This window comes from Euprymna scolopes, chromosome 13 (genome assembly GCF_053919585.1).
Source record: "Euprymna scolopes isolate OS-2025 chromosome 13, ASM5391958v1, whole genome shotgun sequence".
Lineage (NCBI taxonomy): Eukaryota > Metazoa > Mollusca > Cephalopoda > Sepiida > Sepiolidae > Euprymna > Euprymna scolopes.
The window spans coordinates 76,853,975-76,881,657 of NC_136494.1; the positions used below are offsets into that span (position 1 = coordinate 76,853,975).

General features: G+C 33.4%; 1 protein-coding gene across 1 annotated transcript in view; it reads left to right on the forward strand.

The window, feature by feature from the left end:
- The window catches only part of LOC145292078 (uncharacterized), a 241,017-nt gene extending 213,696 nt beyond the window's left edge, over window positions 1-27,321 (forward strand). Inside the window, exons 3-7 of the mRNA XM_080138136.1 lie at window positions 9,329-10,269; window positions 13,008-13,907; window positions 18,857-19,101; window positions 21,654-21,716; window positions 27,077-27,321. Of these exons, the coding sequence (XP_079994262.1) occupies window positions 9,329-10,269; window positions 13,008-13,907; window positions 18,857-19,101; window positions 21,654-21,716; window positions 27,077-27,223 (2,296 nt within the window). The 3' untranslated portion in view covers window positions 27,224-27,321. The remainder of the gene's footprint in view (window positions 1-9,328; window positions 10,270-13,007; window positions 13,908-18,856; window positions 19,102-21,653; window positions 21,717-27,076) is intronic.
- Window positions 27,322-27,683: the final 362 nt, after the last annotated feature.

A 27,683-nucleotide genomic window follows, 5' to 3' on the forward strand; every position in this document is an offset into this window, starting at 1 on the left:
ATTAGAAGGCTTTTTATGTTATTCTTAGTTATTTTTGGCTGATTTTCTTTGATTTGGACATAAAATAATAACAAAATTCAAACTTTGAAAAAATCGACTATTTTCATGTACACGGACCTGTGAGATTTTGAGGGTTTTAGTCGTATTTTCCCCATATGCATTTGCAATGTTTCCTGTCTATTAGAAGGCTTTTTATGTTATTCTTAGTAATTTTTGGCTGATTTTCTTTGATTTGGACATAAAATAATACTGAAATTCAAACTTTGAAATAATGGACTATGTTCATGTACACGGACCTGTGAGATTTTGAGGGTTTTAGTCATATTTTTCCCATATGCATTTGCAATGTTTCCTTTCTATTAGAAGGCTATTTATGTTATTATTAGTTATTTTTGGCTGATTTTCTTTGATTTTGACATAAAATACTAACAAAATTCAAACTTTGAAAAAATTGACTATGTTCATGTACACGGACCTGTGAGATGTTGAGGGTTTTAGTCGTATTTTCTCCATATGCATTTGCAATGTTTCCTTTCTATTAGAAGGCTTTTTATGTTATTCTTAGTTATTTTTGGCTGATTTTCATTGATTTGGACATAAAATACTAATAAAATTTAAACTTTTAAAAAATCGACTGTGTTCATGTACACGGACCTGTGAGATTTTTAGGGTTTTAGTCGTATTTTCCCCATAGACATTTGCAAACTTTGAAAAAATCGACTATTTTCATGTACCTGTAAGATTTTTAGGGTTTTAGTCGTATTTTCCCCATTATGCATTTGCAATGTTTCCTTTCTATTAGAAGGCTTTTTATGTTATTCTTAGTTATTTTTGGCTGATTTTCTATGATTTGGACATAAAATAATAACAAAATTCAAACTTTGAAATAATGGACTATTTTCATGTACACCGACCTTTTAAATGTTGAGGGTTTTAGGCGTATTTTCCCCATATGCATTGGCAATGTTTCCTTTCTATTTGAAGGCTTTTTATGTTATTCTTAGTTATGTTTGGCTGATTTTCTTTGATTTGGACATAAAATAATAACAAAATTCAAATTCGAAAAAATCGACTATTTTCATGTACACGGACCTGTGAGATTTTGAGGGTTTTAGTCATATTTTTCCCATATGCATTTGCAATGTTTCCTGTCTATTAGAAGGCTTTTTATGTTATTCTTAGTTATGTTTGGCTGATTTTCTTTGATTTTGACATAAAATAATAACAAAATTCAAATTCGAAGAAATCCACTATTTTCATGTACACGGACCTGTGAGATTTTGAGGGTTTTAGTCGTATTTTCCCCATTATGCATTTGCAATGTTTCCTTTCTATTAGAAGGCTTTTTATGTTATTCTTAGTTATTTTTGGCTGATTTTCTATGATTTGGACATAAAATAATAACAAAATTCAAACTTTGAAATAATGGACTATTTTCATGTACACGGACCTGTGAGATTTTGAGGGTTTTAGGCGTATTTTCCCCATATGCATTTGCAATGTTTCCTTTCTATTAGAAGGCTTTTTATGTTTTTCTTAGTTATTTTTGGCTGATTTTCTTTGATTTGGACATAAAATAATAACAAAATTAAAACTTTGAAAAAATCGACTATTTTCATGTACACGGACCTGTGAGATTTGGAGGGTTTTAGTCGTATTTTCCCCATATGCATTTGCAATGTTTCCTGTCTATTAGAAGGCTTTTTATGTTATTCTTAGTTATTTTTGGCTGATTTTCTTTGATTTGGACATAAAATAATAACAAAATTCAAACTTTGAAAAAATCGACTATTTTCATGTACACGGACCTGTGAGATTTGGAGGGTTTTAGTCGTATTTTCCCCATATGCATTTGCAATGTTTCCTGTCTATTAGAAGGCTTTTTATGTTATTCTTAGTTATTTTTGGCTGATTTTCTTTGATTTGGACATAAAATAATAACAAAATTCAAACTTTGAAAAAATCGACTATGTTCATGGACGCCGACCTGTGAAATGTTGAGGGTTTTAGTCATATTTTTCCCATATGCATTTGCAATGTTTGCTTTCTATTAGAAGGCTTTTTATGTTATTCTTAGTTATTTTTGGCTGATTTTCTTTGATTTGGACATAAAATAATACTTAAATTCAAACTTTGAAATAATGGACTATTTTCATGTACACGGACCTGTGAGATTTTGAGGGTTTTAGTCGTATTTTCTCCATATGCATTTGCAATGTTTCCTTTCTATTAGAAGGCTTTTTATGTTATTCTTGGTTATTTTTGGCTGATTTTCATTGATTTGGACATAAAATACTAACAAAATTCAAACTTTTAAAAAATCGACTATGTTCATGTACACGGACCTGTGAGATTTTTAGGGTTTTAGTCGTATTTTCCCCATAGACATTTGCAAACTTTGAAAAAATCGACTATTTTCATGTACCTGTAAGATTTTTAGGGTTTTAGTCGTATTTTCCCCATTATGCATTTGCAATGTTTCCTTTCTATTAGAAGGCTTTTTATGTTATTCTTAGTTATTTTTGGCTGATTTTCTTTGATTTGGACATAAAATACTAACAAAATTCAAACTTTGAAAAAATTGACTATGTTCATGTACACGGACCTGTGAGATTTTAAGGGTTTTAGTCGTATTTTCCCCATATGCATTTGCAAACTTTGAAAAAATCGACTATTTTCATGTACCTGTAAGATTTTTAGGTTTTTAGTCGTATTTTCCCCATTATGCATTTGCAATGTTTCCTTTCTATTAGAAGGCTTTTTATGTTATTCTTAGTTATGTTTGGCTGATTGTCTTTGATTTGGACATAAAATAATAACAAAATTCAAACTTTGAAAAAATCGACTATTTTCATGTACACGGACCTGTGAGATTTTGAGGGTTTTAGTCATATTTTTCCCATATGCATTTGCAATGTTTCCTTTCTATTAGAAGGCTATTTATGTTATTATTAGTTATTTTTGGCTGATTTTCTTTGATTTGGACATAAAATACTAACAAAATTCAAACTTTGAAAAAATTGACTATGTTCATGTACACGGACCTGTGAGATGTTGAGGGTTTTAGTCGTATTTTCTCCATATGCATTTGCAATGTTTCCTTTCTATTAGAAGGCTTTTTATGTTATTCTTAGTTATTTTTGGCTGATTTTCATTGATTTGGACATAAAATACTAATAAAATTCAAACTTTTAAAAAATCGACTATGTTCATGTACACGGACCTGTGAGATTTTTAGGGTTTTAGTCGTATTTTCCCAATATGCATTTGCAAACTTTGAAAAAATCGACTATTTTCATGTACCTGTAAGATTTTTAGGGTTTTAGTCGTATTTTCCCCATTATGCATTTGCAATGTTTCCTTTCTATTAGAAGGCTTTTTATGTTATTCTTAGTTATGTTTGGCTGATTTTCTTTGATTTGGACATAAAATAATAACAAAATTGAAATTCGAAAAAATCCACTATTTTCATGTACACGGACCTGTGTGATTTTGAGGGTTTTAGTCATATTTTTCCCATATGCATTTGCAATGTTTCCTTTCTATTAGAAGGCTTTTTATGTTATTCTTAGTTATTTTTGGCTGATGTTGTATTCTCTCTGATAGGCTCATAAGAGTAGTGGTTGATGGACAAAAAACGGAGGCCTGCAATATAAAAGCTGGGGTCCCTCAGGGGTCAATCCTAGGTCAAACTCTCTTCCTGATCTGCATCAATGACCTCCCTAAACACATACTTAAATCATTCGTTGACATCTATGCTGATGACACGACCATCTACGGCAATACATCAAAGGCTGTAAATTACAAAGTTCTTTCTGATTCTCTCTCCTCTGATCTCGAGCATGTGGTTCAGTGGGGGAAGATGTGGCTGGTTACCTTTAATGCATCCAAAACCAAACTCCTATCCTTACATCATCAACGCTCTGATCCCCATCTGACATCAATTGTGATAGATGGCTCTCGTCTGGGTGAGGTCCCGTGTTTTGACAAGCTTCTGGGTTTGACCTTTACTCCTGATCTGAAATGGAACACGTACATTAAGTCTGGTGCCAAGGTCGCTGGAAAGATAGTGGGATCCTTCTACCGCTTCAGAGGATATCTCACTACTAATGCAATTCTCTATCTATATAAAAGCCAAATACGTCCAAGGATGGAATACTGTTGCCATATCTGGGCAGGAGCTGCTAAAAACAGCCTATCCTGCCTTGACAGAGTACAAAATAGACTTCGTGGCTTAGTAGGGGATGCCCTTTTCTCTACCCTGCAACCTCTCTCCCACAGAAGAGACGTTGCGAGCCTATCATTGTTTTATCGTTATTTCCATGGCAGGTGCTCGTCTGAACTCCAATCTCTGGTCCCCCCTCGCCAATCTTTCACGAAAAACACCCGTCTAGCTGAATCCACTGTGAAAAATTTCCCCCACTCTATATCTGTGCCTAAATCAAAACGCGGATTCCATGAACAAAGCTTCTTTCTTAGAACTGCACGCCTGTTGAACTCTGTTCTGTCTGCCTGCTTCCCAGCGGACTACAACTTGGATGTCTTCAAGTCCAATGTTAACAAATTCCTAATGAACCGCCCCTTAAGTAAACACTTCATCAAATCTCTACACTAACGTAATGTACTTGCAATAACCCTTATCCCTGAGTGGCTTCCGGGCCTTGATAAGTGGTGATCATTGTGTAAAAAAAAAAAAAAAAAGTTGGACGAAAATAATAACAAAATTGAAACTTCGAAAAATTCGACTATTTTCATATACACATTGCCCGGGTGTACATGAAGTCCAGTTTGGACAGAGCTGGAACTCCATCATTATATCCACAAACATTGAAAACATAAAAGAACTGATAAAAAGACAAAAATGTAAATACTCGAAAAAAAAAAAGAAAAAGCATGTGACAATCTCACCACCAATTTTTTAGCAGAAGCGATACGAAGTAGAGGAAGCTATTCTTAGGATATTTAGCATTTCTGTTTCCCATGCACTGGAAAAAAACTTGCTTCCCCTTTTAAAAAATAAAATTAAAAATAAGAGAATCGAAACAACTTTCTCTCGATCAAAATAACAGGGAGCTCCTGTGGGACCACAAAAAAAAAAAAAAAAAAAAATGACCCGTGGCAGTCAAGCTTTAACATGAAATGCGAAAAAGGGGAAGAAGGCAAAGAGTTACGGACAGACATTTTTGCCCACATGACCATAAGTGTTTATGATGTTATGATGTTGCAAAATAAGCGTTTTAAACATAGTTTCAGTGTTATATGTGTGCGTGACTTGCGAAAAACGCGACACGAAAATGGACCCCCCCCCCACTTCCAAAAAGTGGTTCAGTTGACCACCACAGAATTAATCTTTTTTTCTAATTTCACATATTATGCATCCGAGGCATTGCTCTTTCAGATGGTACCGGTTGTGACTGTGTCGAATGCAGCTGATAAAATTTTTTAACTGACATACAAACACACACATCTCTGCTTTATATACTAGAAGGTGGCTTTATAAATTTGCATAGGATGTATTGATTAAAAAAAAAATATACGGGATGAATTTGTGTAAATGTTAGTGTACAGTCCTTTAACCTAAGGGTTAGTACATAATACTTTTTAAAATCTTTATGCAATTTTTATTTTTTAGTTATAGGTGTTAATCTAGACCAGAGGCAATATTTTTAATATATTTCTCTTATTTTGGGGGTTAATGCCCTAAAATATGCTAGCATTTTTTGTCACCTCCCCTTTACATATTAAGCCTGACAATACTGCCTATCCACTTGAGTGCAAATAGGTGTGATTGCATGTTTACCACTGGTTAACAAATCAATATTATGTAACCAGCGAAGCGCACATTTTTGAGCTAGCGGCCCTTGATATTAGTTTCTTTCATCATGGTTCATCTTTTACAAGATGTGTTCCAGACAAGAAGTAAATGCCTTAAAGACAGCTTATGATGGCCACAATATCAAACGAAGAGAGTATCATATTTCTGTTCTTTTTTGCAAACTCGTTACCAAAATATTTTTCCAACTCTGTGTGTCCTTTAACCCGACCACTGTTAGAGTATGGTATTCTCCGCATCTAAAGCATGATATCCTACATTTGGAGAAAGTTCAACGACTGCCTGCTTGAATGGTGTAGGGTCTGTCGGATCTGTCCTGTGATAGTTGACTCAAAAAAACTTCATCTTTTCTCCCTTGTGCGCTGATGATTATGTTATGTTGCAGGGTACACCAAATCGCTGGGTGTTATGAGGGTTACACCGAGACAAGGTAGTGATAGAGAAAGCAAATCTTAGGACAGTGGAGCTGAGAAATAGACGTGAATAAAAGTGAAATGGAACTTCTTTAAACAGATGGGAGATGCATTATCAAAGAGGAGGACACAGTGAACCTTTTGGAAGGAGGCTTTCATGCAAAGTTCTTATTACAAGACTATGAAGACAAACTACATCATCTTGTGGATGAAAGATGAAAAGTGACAAAAGGCTTGCATAACAAATACAAGACGTTTGTTCATCAAGCTGGTGATTGGAATTCGATGCTTGTTATGTTGCTACATTGTCATCTTGTCCTGACCCCTCCACTTCCTAAGGAGTTTCAGCTAACTTTATCAGTCTTCCCAGACTAACTGCTTCTCTCTCACGGACTCACTCAGACTTTCTGACTGACTGACTGTTTTAGTCTAACTTAAGTGCATATATTAATTTTATACTTCTTTGTGATGTCAGCACATGGGCCAAACATGTGAATTCCATGCACATGCTTCCAACACATGTCCTGGCAACAAAAGTCCCAGATTTTTTCTGTGAACATTCTTTAATTTCATTATTCCTGCTCCGACCCAAATTAAACCAACACAACTTTCTGTTTACCGCATTCTTTTGTTGTATAAGTTATTTCTAACTTGCATTCCTCATTATAATGAATGATTCAATGCATTCCTGGAATTGTATCTAACTAACAAAAATGTATTCATTTTAACTTTTTGTTACGTTGTCGTATCATAAAATGAGCGTTTGTTGTATATTGGTTGAAATTGAAATGGAGACGATATATTAAAACGTGTCTATTTTTAAAAGATTGAATGTTTAATTATCTTACCAGGCTTAATGTCGTTGTGTGTGTGATCTGTCTAGTGGTCTTTCTTTTACATATGTTCATATGCTGTTAAGTGTGAATATGTGTGTGACATGTCATTTGAACATACCTTCTGCCATTTTATTGGTCCATCTAGAAATTCTCGTCTGGGAGGGAGACTTGATACCTGTTTTTGGGGACAAAGATTTATTTCACACCAAGACAAGAGATTGGTTCTATAGTTTATTTCAGTTTCCCAGATGTCTTGCAGAAGGTGGAAAGTGAATTTGGCCTGTGTTTTCTTCTAGGTCTTATTTCTACCACGTCAGCATTCGTTCCCCACCCGCAGCGAAGGGGAGGAGACAACGGCGAAGCTGTCTGCTCTCTTCCAAGCCCCAACCAAATCTCCTTGATTCAGCTAACCTGATCACATGACTCACACGCAATCTAATCAGCTGATCTTGACTTCCTGTCAACATGTCTACACTATAATTCACACTCTCCCTCTCCCTCTCTCCATTCTCTAACATTTTAATAATGCATTTGATTCCAGAATTCTCCTTCAGTAATAATATTCAATCCTAATTACTTTATTTCTAACTAAAAACTGGAAGTTGACCCCTTCAATATACAACAATTATACTGTGATCTGATTTTTGCTTACAATTTCCTTAATGGGCATTATAATATACCCCAGAACCTCTTGTTCACTTCTGCAGCAGAAAAAGGACTATGCTGGCACTACGTGGAACTTTTTCATTGCTGATTGCAGTTGAACTGAAGGAGAACTGCGTTTTCAATCAGAGCCCCTGGTCCTTGGAATAAACTTCCAAGTAAATTAATAAATGCACAAACAACACAACAATTCAATGTAAATGTAGAAAGGTGCTGGATTACTGTGTCCTGTTTTCTGTAAATTTTTACCACCTTTTCTCTACATAGCATCGAAGCACAATTGTTTCTTTTATTGCCAAATAAATTGAACTGAAAAGAAAAGTCTTCTTGTTGCATTTTATGTTCAATTTCTGCAGTAGTATGTAGTGTGATGATCAACACTTGATTGACCCTTGGCCTTTTTGTAGTTGACAAAGAGTATGACTAGAAATGTCTTGTATTCACACCTCTTTTCAAATAGTAGGTTCAACATCTAATACCAGTAAATTGAAAGCAGTGACAAGGCAAATCAATTTCTTTCCTTTTTTCTTTCATGTCTATATCTCCCCTGTACGTGTACACTTTTTTTTTATTACATTTTTCTGAACCCTTTTTTTTATTTAATAATCATTGAAAAGTTTTTTGATCATATTTTAATTAAGAATTATTGAAATTAGTTTTATTTATTTATTTATTTATTCTTTTTTTTTAAAGAATCATTGAAAAGTTTTTTGATCTCATTTTAATTAAGAATTATTGAAATTAGTTTTATTTATTTATTTTTTTTAAAGAATTATTGAAAACACTTTAAAAAAAATTTTTAAACTATTTTGAGAATATGTATTGGATACGTTTTTTTTATAATGTTTGAAATTTTGTTTTTATTTCAATAATTTTATTTTTATAGTTTCATAACCATATTTATTACATGAATTCAAATAAAAAACTTATTTTTATAATTTCATAAGCATATTTCTTATAAAATTTCAAATAAAATTAAAAAATTTGTATTTTTTAAATTCTGTTATTAAAAGTGCAAATAAAGACTAATTGTGTTATTTGTATCTTTTTATAATTTTGTTAATTTTTATTGTATAATTTTCAGTAATGTCCTTTTCTCATATTTTATTTCAATAAATCCTTTCACAATAGAAATACTGAAGAACAATAAAAGTAAAGGAACTTCTGGTAATACTACACTGAAAGCTAGGAAGTATGTCAGCTGATTATAACCCAGTTTACAATATCCTGGAAGTAATCAATAACCACCCTGACAGCAAAATGGGATACTCTTAAAAAAAAATGGCTTGTTCCGTTACCCACTAAGGAAAAGATATATTTGTAAAAACAACTTTAAAGAAATTAACTATGTAACTCGTGTTTATTTATTAATTTTACTTTAAGAAACTTGCAAGGAGAGAAATTCATTAAAGTTTTAAAGAATTAAATAAAGTAATTAGAAAAAAATGAAATCATTAATTTGTCATTTATTATTGAGAAAAACAGATCTCATTTCAGGTTCATGGTGTGTCCACAACTCCTTGATTACAGAAATGTTTTGTTTTGTTTTTTTTACATTATTTCTGAATTATTTTCTTTTAAAGGATACCTGAAACTTTTTCTACTGATTCCGAAGTTAATGATGCTATTTTCGAAGAATTTTCCCAGGACTTTCCTGATACATCTTTTACGGCCAACACGGAGGCATCCTCACACATTTCTCCAGAAGAAGCTGTTTTCGAAGTGGAGCACAAAGTTGCTGCAGTATGTGCACACACAGACATTCTTGCAATTGCGACGATCCAAAATAAAACATGCAGATTAAATATTTATGCCAAAAAAGACATTGTAGTAAATGATGGACCCCAGAAAGCTTGCTTTTCCACAATATTCTCCTTACCAAATCCTGATTTTAATGACATTTCTTTATACATTGCTGCATCTGTAACAAACTCATGTTTATCAGGCTCAGGGAATCTCCGTCTCGAGCCTTCAGTTTTTAACAACTTGTTTGCTACTCAAACTAGTATTCTAGATTCTGCCGTTCTTCTTGTGACGATTTCAGATGGACATGTCTTTTACCTCCCATTTAAAAGATGGTTGCCATCCTCTCAACCTGGACACGAACTTGTATCTCTTCTCTGTAATTTAAATTCTCCTGTCATTCAGATCCTTGTCCTTGATGTCGAGGCAATGGCTTCTGAGGAACAAGCCGACCAGTTGAGCATATCCCAACTACTTACCAGTTTCAGTGAATCGGTCTCTCGATTCCCCGGTCTATTAATGTGCTCTTCAAGTGGACAGTGCTGTCTTTTCTCAGTGCCAACCAATTTCAAAACTAACTTTCAGGTGATGCAGAAGACACTCCTCAAAGATGGACCCATCATTTCCTGCTGTGCTAGTGAATCTGTTAGGCGTTTTTTTTATTCGACTTTTAAAAATATTGCAACAGCAGAATTAAGTTTTGGAGATCGACTGGATGTCTCCGAACAGATCTGTAAAGAGCTAGCAGGAATCAATGCCATGGCATCTGTCATTGTAGAAGGTATTTAAAAAATTTCTCTTGATTTTCTATTCTTTATAGTTAAACTAGTGTTGGGACGATTAATTGGAATTGGGAACTGGAAAAATCGACAAATTTGGGGGCATCGCAATCGAAAAAATTGGTGCCTATTTTATGATGTCAAAACGATTCTTTTAATTTTCTTTTTTATTTGATTTTGTTAAAAGCAAAATCTTCCATTGCTGGTAATAATGATGAAATAATAAATATTTATTGATTTTAAAATACGAGTAAAGCTAAAATCAATAGATCATCCGCCACAAGTGTAATTTTACGTTTAGGAAAATATCTGCATATTTAACTTTTTTTTTTTTTTACAGAAATCAGAAATAACAACACTCTATAGTTAAATATTTAGAGATTTATAAAGAATTGGAATCAGTAATTGTATCGGAATCAGGAAAAATATTGGAATCGTCCCATCACTAATATAAACTAGAAGAATATTAATCCCCAGAACAAAACAGTTTTGTACTACTTTTATGTCCTCTTAGAAAGATTAAAATCAGGATATTATGTTACTAAATCTTATGTCTAGAATCCTTATTCCAATTTTGATTAAAATCTATACCATCTATTGTATAATTTTGATTCTTGAAAATGTTACAAAGAAATGAGAAATACAAACACACAATGACTTATACAATAGCTTCTATTAATATAAAACTTATACAGAATTCACCATCAGATGAATATGTGTCTGTATGTGTTCACTGCACAGACTGTGATCGTCCACTCGTTATACTGGTCTGAATTGGTAGTCGATTCTGAGACCGGTCGCAGTATCAATTATTTAGTCCTAGTTAAACAAAACTACAACACTAGTTTAAAACAAGTAACAATGTTTTATTCTGAAAGACATTACAATGATATTTGTTTTCTTTCTGCTGATGAATAATATTGTAAATCAAGACAAACATATTTTCCAACTGAATACAATCCATTAGCTTCAGACCCAATAGACCCATGTATCTCTAGGAAGCACACAAAACCAACTGATTTCTTCTGCCTCTTTTGCTACAATATATATAGATACCATTTGGACCACACCAGAAAAATGACTTAAGATACTCAGCCGATAATCTATGGGCATAAAAATTTGACTGACCAGGAAATTCATCATCTGATATGAACATTACTTAATTCCCCCTTCTTTGCTGGAATATATATAAATATTGGTGTCCATTGTGATAGATCACTCAACGATCCACTTGAAAACCATGGGCCAGTTTTATCTATGGTATAAAAAACAAAATCTACTGCCTTGGTGTTTTCATATCTGGATGCGCACTACTACTTTATAGTATTTGAAGCATTTTCATCTCGCAGCATTCACTTTTGTTGGCTATTCGCCATATTTCTCAAAGCATTTCATTGTTGCATGACTTCCGTCGTTTTCTAGGCGGTTTCAGCAGATGTTAACTGAAGGAATTTTTTGCATATTTAATTATGGAGACATTCTTAGATGAATTATTATTAGTAGTAGTATTTGTATCTATATATTAATAGGATACTGTGTTAGTTCTGTTTTATTATTTTATTTTTTTTTTTTTGAAATGAACATTTTTCCTAAAAAATATGTAAATGTAACTATTACTGAAAAGTTTTCAACTGCTATCTTTATCTTGTCTATTTATGTTATCATAATGTTTCATCCATTTTTGGTTTTCAGCTTTCTTCACGTGTTTTGTATCAAACTTTAGAAATTGAATTTTTAAAATATTTTACCAAAGCCATAGTGCTAGACTGTATGCAGGTTATCTTGTTCTTCTGAGTTCAATCCTGAGTAAAACTAACAAGACGATTTAACACGTTAACTGAAAGAATGGCACTAGGCCTAAAAAATCAAATGTGAACAGTGTATCTCCAGAGCTTTAGTAACAGGTTAGCTTAAACTCCATGATGGTTCTCAAATTCAACAGAAAGCACCTGAAGAAGACCGAAAAATAAAATGGACAAACTGAGTATATCTTCAAGTCTAATATAAACAAATGCTTGTTAAGTCATCCTCTTTGATAATCAACTGCTATTAAGTAATATTTTTTCTATCATCCAATTGACAATCTTTAACTCTTATTTTAAAGTGAATCTCACCCCAGGCCTTGATAAATGGAGACCTATTAGTTAAAAAAAAAAAAAAAGTAATAAGAAAGATGAAGTTTGTTTCTGAATTTTTTAGATAATGATTGATAATTCATATTTAAATTATGAAGACTACTGTTCTCATTTTGAATGTTATTCTTACAATGTTTCGACCAATGCAACTTTCAACATTCTTCAAGTATATCTTGTTGAACTTGGGAATCTTTCTATCGAACCTGAGAATCTGACAGAATCAGAGCATGCCAACTTGAAATTATTCCCTGGAACAAAACAGTTTTGCACCACTTTTATGTCCACTTAGAAAGATTAAAATCGGGATATAATGATATGTCTAGAATCCTTATTCTAATGTTGATTTAAATCCATACTATTCATTGCATGATTTTGATTCTTGAAAATGGATTGGATAAAAGGTTCTATTAAAAATTCGGTACAAATTCGTGAGTTAGACAGATTGTTGAGTTCAACAAGATACACAAGAAATGGTCAGATCTTTCGTCAGCTAAAATGTTGTACAGAATGTGAGATAAGAACTGTAGTCTGAATAATCCAGATGATAACAAAGATTTTTTTTACATTTTGTTTTTAATTTTATTTTTTTCTCTCTTTATTTTCAGACAAAACATTTCTTCTGTGTCAGTCAGAAAATGGACGGGTTTACTCGTGTCCCTATTCAAGTGATGGATTTGGTGACAGTCATTCACCGACCTGTCAGAAGAACACTATATCAGATCTTCTAGTCAGAGTGGATGATATCACAAAAAAAATAAATCAACTTAACCCAAACATTAAATTTCAGTCACGTATTCTGTCCCAACTTGCCCTGGCCAGTCACCTTTGCTCAGGTACTTCTGTATCCACAGATGAGAATAGGCAGAAGAATCATTCACTAGAAGGGTCCATCTCTGTCAAAAGCGTGAATGGATCAACGGTTCTTTGCTGTCAGCTGACCAATAGCAAAATGATTCTTTCTTCTGATTGGTCAGTATTGGTAGAAACGCACCGAATCCGTCCTAGATTCGAAGAGGAATCTGAGAAGCAATTTAATTTTAAATCCGTCCACCTCAGCCAAGGACTGCAACCTGGAGAGTCGGTCACTGTTGAAATCATTCAAGACTTTTTCAATCCTTCTGACACCAGAGTTTTGATAAATGCTTGGCTAGTTTTGAATTTTCACCTGCAAGACCTTGACTTACATTCATCATCTCTTTGTTTTGAAAAGCTCAAATCTCTTGAGGATCAAGGAATCATTGTGCATAGCTTCGAAAGCAGAACCGATTTTCTTGATTTCTGTGTTCTGAAAGAATCGAAGACGAGCCAGGTCGGTAAGCATTGTAAAAACAAACGCTCCAATTCAATGTCATTGGTTATTGATAGTATCGCTAGAAAGAGGCCAGTCTTTTCTGCTTTCGAGGATATACCAATGCTTGTCTCGGAAAGTTTGCCAGAAAAACTTGCATATAAGATTTTGGTCCCAGATTCTTTATCGGCGTTTCTCTTTGATCACACATGTACTGGTAAGCAAACTAATTTGAATTGATTATTATCTGAATTGCAATCTTATTTTCTTTTTGATGCATAGTTTGTTTATATATATTTCTTTTAGTCTGTCTGTTTGCCTGTCTGTCCGTTCCACTTTTTCCAGAAACTACTGGTTCAATCTAGCTAAAATGTTGTATGGCCTTTTGTTATGATAAAGTACAGTGAACTAAGTATTATGGTATCCATTCAATGCATGATTAGGGATGATTAGTGATTTGTATTTAATGCAAGCATGAGCACAAATTTAATCATATACAACCATCAGTTTGGCATAAAGCATTACTTCTAAGTCAACAGCTATAAATTTTACCTGTTTTTAATAGGCTAAAAAAGTATCTCTCTCTCTCTCTCTCTCTATATATATATATATATATATATATATATATATATACACACATATTAGGAAGAAAGAAGGAGAATTCACTGTATCACAGCTCTTCTGCATAGTTAGACCAGCGCCCATCCCAAGTTTGTGATTGAACCTACAACCATTGAGTTGATAGTCAGTAGCTCTATCCATCAGGCCACTGGGATAGGCGCCATCAGTAATGATATCTAACAATGCTTTATACAAACATTGACTGCCATATTTGTTTAATTACAAAGAGCTTTGTATCATGCTAAAACAGTAGCAATCATTATGAATCAGCAAGAGTGCTTGCGACCCAAACAAAGAGGGCTTATATAGTCATCCACAGACAGACTGTTAAGCTGTATCACACATCTTCAGTGTGTGTGCATATATGTGTAGACATATATATTATATGTAGGATTTGTAAAATACTCATCCCAGGATAAATATAAGCAATAAATATGACATTGGTTAAAATTTTAATGTTTTTTTTTTCTTTGTGGGTGGAGGGGACTATGCTACAGTTGTGTTACCCGCTCCCACTCTAAATGGTAAAATTTACAAAAGAATTTGGTGCTTGTTAAGATAGTTGATAGATCAATCTTTTTTTTATGTGATTTTAAGCATAAACAACAGTACTTATGTCGAAAATAGTAATATATCCAAAAATTCCGAAAACTTATTGAGTAGAAAATTATTTATAGTTAAAAGTAATTTTAAGGGGGAAATTGCATTTTCCTTAGATGTGACCACCTTGAAGATTGCGAATACAGAGGACATACTTGTCTCCCTTTTCACACCTGTAATGACTGATGTGTTGATTTAGCCAATAGCAATAGACTTTTCTTTACTAAAAACACAATAGTTGTTGTTCTACTCAATAATAATTTTTAATATTTTACTATTTTCAACATGACGAGTAAGTACTGTTGTTTTTGTTAAAACCACATATTAAAAAAAAAATCAATCTGTGAGCTCTATCTTAACAAGCACCAAGAAATTTTGTCCGCATTATTCATCGAGTTGCAAAGAATGCATATCCCATAATCCCAGGATAAATATAAGCAATAAATATGACATTGGTTAAAATTTTAATGTTTTTTTCTTTCTTTGGGGATGGGGGGAACTATGGTTGTGTTGCCCGCTCACACTCCAAATGGTAAACTTTACAAAAAAATTTAATGCTTCTTAAGATAGATTGATAGATCAATTTTTTTTTAATATGTGGTTTTAAGCATAAACAACAGTACTTATGTCGAAAATAGTAATATATCCAAAAATTCCAAAAACTCATTGAGTAGAAAATTATTTATAGTTAAAAGTAATTTTAGAGGAGATATTGCATTTTCACTAGATACGACCACCTTGAAGATTGTGAATACAAGGGACATACTTGTCTCCCTTTTCGCACCTGTAATGGCCGACATGTTGTTTTAGCTGATAGCAATAACTGTCTTCCGTTTGCCTGCTTTCCAGCTGACTACAGTATGGTTGTCTTCAAGTCCAGCGTAAACAAGTTCCTGATGAGCCGTTCCACAAGTTAACAAATTTACTGAATTTCCATTATTAACGATTACTATATTGTCCAATTGACTACTGTACACACTTTAATCCTTATCCTCAAGTGGTCTCTGAGCATTGATAAGTGGTGATGCCTATGTAAAAAAAAAAAAAAGAGAAGACTTTTCTTTATTAAACAACAATAGTTGTTGTTCTACTCAATAAATTTTCATAATTTTTTAATATATTATTTTCAACATGACGAGTAAGTACTGTTGTTTTTTAAAACCACATATTTAAAAAATCGATCTGTCAACTCTATCTTAACAAGCACCAATACATTTTGTCCACATCATTCATTGAGTTGCAAAGAATGCATATCCCATAATTAATGATAAATTCAATAGTTAAGACTGGTGCTACCATATCAGGCTGTCTGGAGATATCAGCTTTCTGACTTAAATGCACCAACATTGATGTAATTATTTCTTTTTCCTTCCCATTTGCAAAACTCAATCATGTACTGCAACGCAAAAAAAAAAAAAAAAATTTCTCTACAAAACAACCAAACCAAACACCACGAATAAATATGTGAAGATATAAACAACTTGAAGCATAAAAGCTTTTACCAAAATTACCAGATTTGGCATTAAATAATCCGGAGAGTTGATATGCCGTAAAACAAAACAGCCAACCATCAATAGTTTGATTTTTACCGAGCACATACATATTATTGACACCCATGTGCATGCACTGATTTTTTTTTAAATATTTTATTGTAGACTAGCCTGGGTGCCCGGCGTTGCCTGGGTGTTTTGAAGTGTGGGTTGAGCAAAAAAAAAAAAAAAAACTGGTAGTAGGCAGGCAGGCTCATACCTGTACCGTGAAGGGGAGAAAACAAAAACGGGACGTCTTTGCTGCTGCGTTCATCGCAAAGCCGGAAGTGACGAATGTCAAAATGAAGGCTAGTCAATCAAAAAGAGTGGATGACTTTTGAAAATATCTGCGAAAAAAGCGACCCCTCCTTGTAGAAAACTGTCCTGTTGAGAGTGAAGGAATTTATGTTTTTGGACAATTTTTTTGATATTTGTCATCCAAAAGTTTGAAGTTTAAAATGATACCAGTTTCATCACGTTCCAACACGTCTGTCAAAAGTTTTAGGCAGACATACAAACAAACATGCATGCATGCACATACATACATACATACATACATACATACATTTAAACAGACAGGAGAGATTTATAGACTAGCGGGGGGGGGGTACCCGGCGTTGCCCAGGTGTTTGTGTTTTAGAGTAAATGAAAACAAAAATCGTTGGTTGTTTTAAAAAAAAACGAAGCCTTGACGCGCAGTTGGAAAAGTATAAAGTGTGAAAAAAAAACGTGTGCCTTGGCAGGTGCCCGTTTTTGACGAGTTAATGACGTCAACTTTGAGTGCGGGACAGTGTTTTATTTACCGCAAGTCTGTCCCCCTCTTTTTTTTTTTTATACGAAAAAGCTTAATGCACATGCGGCGATCGAAAATTATTGAATATTAATGTTTTGAAAGTCGGGGAAATTAAATAGATAGGCGACCCCGGTTGTTAACTCATATAGGTATTATCATTTAGGCGCGATATAAAAAGTTTTAAGGAGTTGTGAGGCGACCGATCGGTTCTTGGAAAAAAGCCTTTCTTGGACATGCACAAAAAGCGAACATACATACATACACACATTTTCGCTTTTATATATATATAGATGATTGAAAATTTGATGTACAGTAATTTTATTCTCTATTAGATTCGTTTGTATCTAACTTATTTAAAAAGTATGTTTGAGACAGATGTAAGTATCAGTGGTCATGCACTTTAAATGAATTCTGGACGTAGTGCAAACCACAACTACATTAAATTAAAGAAATAAAAAATAGAATTGTTATGGTAGTGGTTGTGGTCGGGAGAAAATCTTTTCTAATTGAATTCAAAATGGTCCAGGTGCAAAAAACAGTTAAAAACTATAGAAGTGTAAGCCATGTTTAGTTTCAGAACAGTTTCCGATGGTTCGTTGTTCTAAATAAGTCTTGAGAGGTGACTGGTTTGTAGTAGACAGAACAGTTTCCAATGGTTCGTTGTTACACACAAGTCCTGAGAGGGGACTGGTTTGCTGTAGACAGTTCCACAGAGCAAAATATTCTTACCGTGTCGAGACGGAAAAAACATGCAAAACTGCTACAGAAAAGGTTTAATATTTATGGAGCAATTCTGGTTTCTGATTGGTTGGTAGCAGAACGTGAATTAATTCGATTTGTCAGTTCCTAGCAGCATCGTTTATAAATAGAATCGCCTGACTGTGTGGGATCATACCCCGTTATGAATCAAAAATATTGCAACAAAAACCGTAAGAACTTTCTTGTCAACCTGATAAATAATAGAATTATGATTGTGGTGGTGGTGGAAAAAACAACTTGTGTATTTGATGCAAAATAACATTTTCATACAGGTCCTGGATATGACCTTAACCTATATCCGATGGTGAGGCCCCAGCTTGCAGGCCTTAGGGAGTGTGGAGCCACCCTTTAATTGCCATTGCTCCCAGGTCCACTCTGACCCGGAGTGGTAGTACCTGTTAAGGTCCCAACTATGGGTTAAATAGAATACGACTTAAAAAACAAATATACTATATTAAAAAATCGTTCTTCAAAATCACCAGATTCGGCATTAAATAACCTGAAAAGGGTTGATATGCCATAAAACAAAACAACCAACCAACCATTTTCATACAAATGGATTTGCTTGACAAATGTCACTTTGTCAATCAAACATAAATAGGACATCTGTAAAACCGCAGGAGTAAGAGTGATTTGCATAAGGTGGTTGCAGATCAGGTCAGACGTTCAAACTGTGTTCGTTACAGTTCAAACCTCTCTCAGTCCTCCACTTATTAGACCTAGGAACTAGAAATTTACTAGGAATAATCTCCTCCCCATACAGATTGTCCTAAGATGCCATGTTTTTTTTTTTCTTTTTTGCCTTAACTATGTCCTTGCAACCCGTGTTTTACTATTATTTTTTTCTCATTCTCTTTTCGACAGATTCTACGCATAGATCTTGTCTTCTGAAAGATTTGTTGAAGAACCTAAAATTTTCTAATCACGGCATGGAAATCTCAGGAGCATCAGCAACGGCATCATCTGTGATGCTAGATACAACTGACTGGGGTCAAGTGACCGTAGGCATTCAAAACGGTACCAGCAGCAGTCAATACTTTATGGAAATTCATGCTGAAACCCGGAGTTCTCTGGTTGAGACTGTTCTTGCTTTGATGCAGCGTATAAAGGTATCGGAACTTTGAATAATTTTTGTGCTCCCTCCATGTTTTTTCTACTATTCACACTAATACGAAAGCTGGCATACTCTAGCAGGTTGTATAAGCAATTGGAAGATGCTGAAGCGAAGACTGCCAGACGATTTAGTCAAAACACAGTAACCCCTCCTTCTCTTTGCCATGTTAAGGTTAAGAATTGATAGGTTGGTGTTTCTTTTTTTCTTTGGAACATCAGAAGTGATAAGTTATATATAGAGTTGTGACAACAGCATATTCTTTTAATTCTTTTGACTCTCAAGTATATACCTGACCCAGTCAGACACAGTCAATCAACCGAGAACCACATCAGTCTATATAAAAACATATAAGATATTAAGGGATATATACTCAAGAGTCAAAACAATGAAAAGTATATGCTGTCGTCACAGCCCTAGTTATATATATAAATTACTGATGTAATTTTATGATTTTACTAGCAGGGAAACCTTACATTGTACAGGATTGAATAAAGATAAACAAATCTTCCGCTCTTCCATACTTTTATTGCCATCAAATCAATGAAATCACTCATTTTTTCAATTAAATTGATTTAATTAGGATTCCCCCCCACACACACACACACAGTGTACCAGGAGGAAGCTTCACATGTCTCTCTGCAGTGATTTAGTCTAAAATACATTGTCGTCTACATTGCACTGTAGAGAATCTATGGATGTTATTAAATTATTTCTAAATAATGGCTCCACTTAAAGTTTTAAATGCCAAAGTCAAGTATCATGGTTCAATTGTGCTCTAAACAGAAACATTCACATTCATATTAAACACACTCATCTTGTCAAAGAACTTACAGTTAATTTTGTAGGCTGGGCCTTTCTGCTTGTGCTGTGATACAACTTCTCAAATTCACTTGTGATGTTCCGTTGTGTGAGTGTTAAGTTGGATCAAAATCGGACTTTTCTGATTACTGATTTTCACTACTTATCAGACATTTTCTGATACAAAAACCTACGTAAGAAAACAGCCAGAGACATCAGGTACCTTCATGTGAAATTTAAAAAAAACCAGCTGTTTCCAAATCCATAAGGAATGAACTCGCCCACATACACTCAGTTCCTTTTATATAATAGTAGAGATAGAGATATGAATATTTGTGCAAACTCTAGTGCAGTATAATTTTTCCTTATCATTTTGACAAAGAGGCAGACTTTAAACTGCAGAAGTATCCAAATTTTCACTACTAACTATTACTATAATGGTGACTCCTTTGTAAAAAAAATAAATAAATAAAAAAATAACCACCGAAAATACTAGCTAAGGGCGAGAACTCTTATTCTTTTAGTAAGCGATTACAGTTTTGATGATGAAGGGTGTTACTCACCCATGCGGATGTTTCAATAATTTACAAAACTCAAAACAAACTAGGAAATTCAAAAACTCAAACTACATTACAAACTATAAACAAACATTAAAAACAACAAAATATTTTTAAAGAAAAATACACTTGTCCCATGTAGATATTGCCATCAGATATATGCTTCTAAAATACAAATGGGAACGAAAGAAAATACTTAACTTAAGAACGGCTTTCTGTTTAAAAAGCCATTAATATGGGTGAAAAGGAGGATTTTATGTTGACACAGCAAGTTGACAATCAGTTTATAATTTTTTTTTTTGATTTACTGAACTTCACAATATCAACACAATGAAAAATTTAAAAAATTATTGTTGGTTTTGATTTCTAAAATAATGTTTTTGATTTTTAAAAATATATTGTTCGTTTTTATTTTTAAAAAATATGGTTCGTTTTGATTTAAAAAAATATATATAGTTGTTCATTTTAATTTTAAAAAAATGATCGTTATTCATTTTAATCTTTTAAAATATTTATCATTTGATTTTAAGTTGATTGTTTAATACTTGTGTATTGCCTAAATTCATATTTTGCAACATTTGATTGTCTTCTGTTCTAAATATAAGATATGTTTGAAACATACAGCATATTTTTTTTTTTATATTGAGTAAAATTTAGTTTTACTATAAATCGAATTGTGTTCCTTTCTTTTTAAATGTAATTTACAAGTAAATGAACATAGTTTAGTGTTGAAAATCCATGAAACAACAAAATGTTTAATTATTTTTAACGTATAAACACACAACTTTAAGTTTTGAATTCTTTTTATTTTAATATTGAATGAGTTTCATTACAAATAATCATGGTCCTTATTTTTCTCATTTTTAATGCAATCTTTAAGTTTTCTAATGCTTTCTGTAAAATTTTTGTATTCATTATCGGAAGTCTGACTGTTCGATGGATCTTGCTTGCTAGGACCTCAGCGATAATGTCATTTTTTTTCAGCTCATGAGCCTTAATGGCAGACATTAGAGACCACAGTAGAAGCATCTCTAAATAAATGAAAAATATAGAATAAACACAAACTGTTTTTAAACATGGTTAGATGCAAATAAAAAAAAAAATTCTTGTCTTTGTTTTTTTTAATTTGTTTATTTATCTTACAATTTTAATGCAACATGTTTTTTTTTTTTGTTTTTTTGTTATTCTACAGTGCCTGTTACCGTCAGGCTTAGCAAAAACCCTGGATGTCTCTAATTTCATTTCGGAAATACAGGTAAGCTTTATTTAATACTGCTAGGGCTATTCAGCTGTTGTAATATTTTTGATAACTAATGGGGTACGCTCCCTCAAAGTTGGGAGATTCTATTTATAAACGCTGCTGCTGCTCCTGCTAAGAACTGACAAATCAAATTAATTAACATTCTGCTACCAACCAATCAGAAACCAGAATTGCTCCATAAAAATGAAACCTTTTAGCATCCCAGCACATAATTTTTTCACGGCAACACGAGAAAGATCTTTTGCTCTTTCGCTACAAAATTCTAAAGTCCAGAATCTGTACAGAACACTGAAAATTCTTTGTCTCCTGGACTTGTATAGAACTAGCTTAGGTGTCCGGCGTTGCCCAGGTATTCGGAGGTGTGTGTTGAGCAAAAAAAATTTTTAAAAGGCAGGCAGGCTCAAACTCGTACCACAAAGGAGAAAAAGAATGTGAAAAAAAAGTGACGTCTTTGCCCTTGCGTCCATCGCCAAACTGGAAGTGGACAAGGTTTAAATTAAGGCTAGTCAATTGAAAAGAGGGGATGACTTTCGAAAATACTAGCGAAAAAAGCGACCCCTTGTAGAAAAGTGCCCAGTTGAGGATGAAGGAATTGTTTTTAACCAATTTTTCGATATTTGTCTTCTGAAGGGTTGAGCTTCATAACAATACGAATCTCGTGAAAATCCATCGCCTCTGTCAAAAGTTTTTGGCAGACATACAAATATACATACATTTAAACAGACAGGTGAGATTTATATAATAGATAACTACCCATCAGAAACTCTTCTGAAACTAAACATGGCTTCCAATTCAATTGCCCGGGAAAAAGTGTAGCATAACTCCTATCATTCTTTATTTTCCTGTTCCTTGTTTCCACCCCCATTCCTCCTCTCTACCCATATCTTTCTTCGTCTAGCTCATTCTTCTCTCTCTCTCTCGACACAGACACACACAACCCAAGTTGGTATAAAGGAAATAACTCTGAAAAAAAAATCAGTTACTTCCCTTTAGTTAATAGTTGGAAAACAGATTGCATGATAACATTAAAAGATGTGTCTACATTGTGATAACATTAATGATATAACTAACCATTTGACCCTCAAATAAAGAATCTTTTTTTTTTTCTTTTGACTTTTAGATATTATACATTTGAGGTAACTATAATTAAAACAAAATACCAACTTTTTGGGTGTTTATGGTGCATTTTTCAAGTTTTAGATGGATATACCAACAAGCATTTGTCCTTTATCTAATAGACTATCAAAGTAACCTAGTATCGCCTGAGTATCGAATAGGTTGAAGATCTATATCAGTGGTTCCCAGCCACCGTGCTGCGGTATGCTGATGTGCGTGGAATAATTGCTGGTGTACAGCAAAGAAGTTATAGGTGGAAGTTATAAGTTATTATGAGTGAAAACAGATTTCATATCAACCGTATTGTTTTTATTAATAAAAGATTCCCATATTATATAATGATGATGTCTAAGTATTGTAAAAAATAAAATTCATAATAAAGCGTTTGTTAAAATTGTTAGATACTTTGAACTTACTAATGTTTATAAACACTAGTAATCATTCTGAGACTTTATATCTTATATTTCGTTTACAATATTAACCGATTCTTTCTTATCCAACTCTAAAATAAAAAAACCATCAAAGTATGATTGCAATTTTTAACTTTGTACCTATGTGAACTGGGGTTTTATTACTTATTACAACATTAAAATTTAAAAAAAAAATAACAAACATGAAAGACTTAAAAACATTGCCGAAGAGTTAAGAGTATCTCATGTTAGCTCACATATGGCAGCAGTAGTACTCCTATAAATTCATTTTTTGTATTGATATTCATATTAAAGACCCTTTTTTTCATTTATTTAAATAGAAAATACAACTTTGTTATATATGGGTCGTTGACTTGCATTCATCTGCAAAAGATCTAGCTAATTTGCCTATTCTTTTAAACATTTATTTTAATTAATTCCCTATTAGTTTTTTTGTTTTTTTTGTTTTGGTTTTCTTATAGGATGATCATCTTTAGTTAACTATTACGTGTAATTATATTTATGCAGATATTCTACATGATTTATACTTAAATAATATTTGTGCGAAAAGGTTATAGGAAACACAAATCTCTTTCTATATATATTTATGTATGCGTATATATATTTGCCTAAAAAATTTTGCTTACCAACTTTCTCTGTTAGTTTTTGGTCTACAGACATGAAACTTAATACATACGCTATTCAAACCCATACAAAACTTTATATTTGGGTTTTAGCTGGGGAAAATTGGTGCAAAAGTGTGAAAATTTAAAAGGGGTAAGGTCGAACGATGGCATTATGAATACGCATGCGTAACGTAATAACTATTTGTTCCTGATTTAATTTTTAGCCTTGCAGCAAACGTGTCAAACGAAAAAGTAAATCGTAAGCTGAATGTTTTGGTTTCGATTCTCGATGATCGTGCACAAATCGATTTCTTTTTCTTTTTTTTGTTTTTTTAAATCATTACTATATATTGGGTCGCATACAATGTATTGCATTAATCAAAATATCATATTTAAGCATATTTTACGACTGGGCAATGCCGGGTGGCTTGCTACTTTAATTGTATAATTTGCTCTTCTTTTTTGGTCCCCCGATTTATCGGAGAGGGACCTATGTTTTCAGTGGCATCCAGACTATTGCCAGATAACCGTCCATTAGTTTTTCTGAAATTTTGAACAAATTGTATTTCATTAAATAGATGTGCAAAGTGAAAAAATATTGTTGCAAAAATTCCCGTTGCGCCCCCAGGGGCTCAAAAGATGCCAAAAATGCCCCAAAATGGCCCAAAATGACTCATTTTTCCCCATAACTTTTGATCCATCCATTAGATTTTTTTGAAACTTGGCCAAAATGTGGAGCCCATTGTTCTTAATATAAATCCAGTATGGTTGACTCTGGCAAAATTCTGGTTTGTGTTCCCCGGGACTTTCAGTGCTAAAAATGCTTCTTTTTGTGGCTCTTTTTCATATTTCTCAACAAAAACTTGATATATCTGACTATATAGTGGTTTTTCACGGTGGTCAACTCAAATATACATGTGTTACAGTCTGATACTGCCCCATTATCCATTTACACTGGGATTCGCCATCCCCAGGGGCTCAAAAGAGGTAAAAAATGACCCAAAATGACACTTTTTGCCTGATAGCGTTTGATCCATCTATTAGATTTTCCTGAAACTTGGCTAAAATGTGGAGGCTATTGTTCTTAATATAAATTTAGAATGGGTGACCCTGGCAAAATTCTGGTTCGCATCCCTCTGGGACTTTTAGGGCTAAAAAAAACATGCCTTTTTGGAGCTCTTTTTTCATATTAGTCAAGAACTTGATATGTATGTCTATATAGTGGTTTTCCATGGTGCTGAATTCAAATATACATGTCTTAAGGCATGAAACTGCATCTTTTGTACATTTTCACTGGAATTCGGCATTCCAGGAGCTCAAAAGGGGTCACAAACTTGCAAAAAATGACACTTTTTACCCCATAACTTTTTCCCCATCTATTCTGAAACTTGCCCTTCACATTTCTTACATTCATCATTTCTTCACTATTTTTTGTGGCGTCACCTCACATATTGCACCACAGGGGGACCGCGCATGCACAGCTTGTTTTTTTTTGTTGTTTTGTTTTTTAATTTTCAGATTACCATAAAAACCCATGTAATATGTGCATATATATTTTACAGATGTTAAAGTATACTAATAGAGCTTGATCTATAGATTTTAGTTTTACTGGTGGTTTAGAATTAATAAACATTTATCAGCAATGGAAAATTAAGTTTTAAACGAACAAAAATAAAGCGATTAAAGAATTTGATGCAATAAAGCGAAAATTAAAAAGAAAAAGAGCAACTATATAACTAAATATTTAGAGATTTAAAAAGAATCACAATCGGTAATTGTATTAGAGGTTGGTATCTAGAACAGAATTGATATTAGGTTCGTACAAAACCAATATCGTTTTCTAACATGTTACTTTTCTATATGATTTCTGAATTTGTTCATTAATATATAGCCATGTTATATCATTTTAACGCTTGTTTTCCGCTCTATCTAATCGTGTTATTTGTTACCTTTCTTAATCTCTTCATTCATTTTTTTTGCAGGCTTTTTGACAGCATGGACAAAATTCAAATCTGCACAATTTTCTTGTTCCAGTTCAGCTAGGCCGAAAAGTTGCAGAGACAGCTTGTGATATCAATGATGCGTTTTTCCCAGGAACCACTAATGTATGGTACAACGGTGGTTCAAGAAATTATTGCAATGGTGACGAGAGCCTTGAAGATTAAGACTGCCGTGGCCGGCCAACTGCGGTTGATAATGAACATTATCGAAAAACCACACGAGAAATTGCTGTTGAACTCAAGGTCGACCACTTACGTGGTCTCTGTAATGTCTGCTATTAAGTCATTCGCCATTTAAAGCAAATAGGGAAGTCAAAAAAGTTGGAGAAATGGGTGCTGCATGAATTGAATGCTAATAAAAAAAATGGTCGTTTTGAGGTGTCTTCTACACAACAAAAATGACCCATTACTTGAGCGGATTGTGATGTGTGATGAGAAGTAGATCCTCTACGACAACCAGCTATATTCGGCACAGTGGTTGAATGCCGGAGAAGCTCCACAACACTTCCCGAAGCCGAAATTGCACGAAAAAAAGGTTATGGCGACTGTTTGATGGTCTGTGGCCAGTCTCATCCATAACAGCTTCTTGAATCCGGGCAAAACAATTGCAGCGGAGAAGTACTGCAAACAAATTGACGAAATGCACGAGAAGCTCCAACGTATGTGCCCGAGGTTAGTCAATATGAAGCGACCAATTCTCTTCCATGACAACGCTTGCCCGCATGTTCCTCAACTGACCCTGCAAAAGCTGAACAAATTGGGCTACGAGACTCTGCCTCATCCGCCATATTCACCGGACCTCTCGCCCACCAATTATCACTTTTTCAAGCATTTCGAACTTTCTACGCGAAAAATGCTTCAAAAGCCAAGATGATGCCGAATTAGCCTTCAATAATTTCATCGCTTCCAGAACTCCAAATTTCTATGCTAATGAGATAAATAAACTTGTTTCTCATTGGCAATAATGTTTTGATTCTAATGGTTCTTTTTTCGATTAATAAAGTTTATTATGAAAGGAGTTATGATCTATTGTAAGTCGAACATCAAAAAACGACATTATTTTTTGCACCAACCTAATAATTGTATTGGAAATGTGAGAAAAATATTGGAATCTTTCCATCACTAATATTTATAATTTTTTCTTTCACTATCATCAGAAAATAATACGTCATGTGATTTTTTTTGATTTTTTTTTTTTTCAGAAAGCAAAAGAAAATCTTCGCTCAATCAGAGAAGATCTAAAAAATACACAAAATGTGAACAGCGAAGAAGTGACAAACCGTCTTCTTTTTTTCCTCCTGGATGTTTATAACATTGATTATCAACTCAGTTGCCAGTTGAAGGCGTAGCTTGGTGGTAAGAGACTTGAATGATGAGATGTGAGCTTTATATTATGCTAGGAAGAAGGAACATGAATTTTTAACTTAATAAAAAATTGATTATTTAATAATTGTTGATTTTATTTTGTGCAGTTCATTTCACAAAGATGAAACTAAAAAGAATAAATGTAAGTATGAAAGGAATGAACAAGAAAATGAAGGAAATTAAAACATGACAGGAACAAAAAAAACTTCGTTATTGTAGCGAGATTCGAAAAATGAAATATTGAATCTCAAATGAAACTAATGATATCTACTGAATTGTCATGTCGCAGTAGTGAAAATATCCAAAATTTATGAAAAACGTTTAGGTAAAAAATTAATTATTAATGAAAAGTTTTCGAAGACAATTAGTGAAATTTAAGTTTTGCTAAATTGGCCAAAGATTTTCAGTTTTCAGAAAAGATTTACCTCCCTTTAGTAACTATTA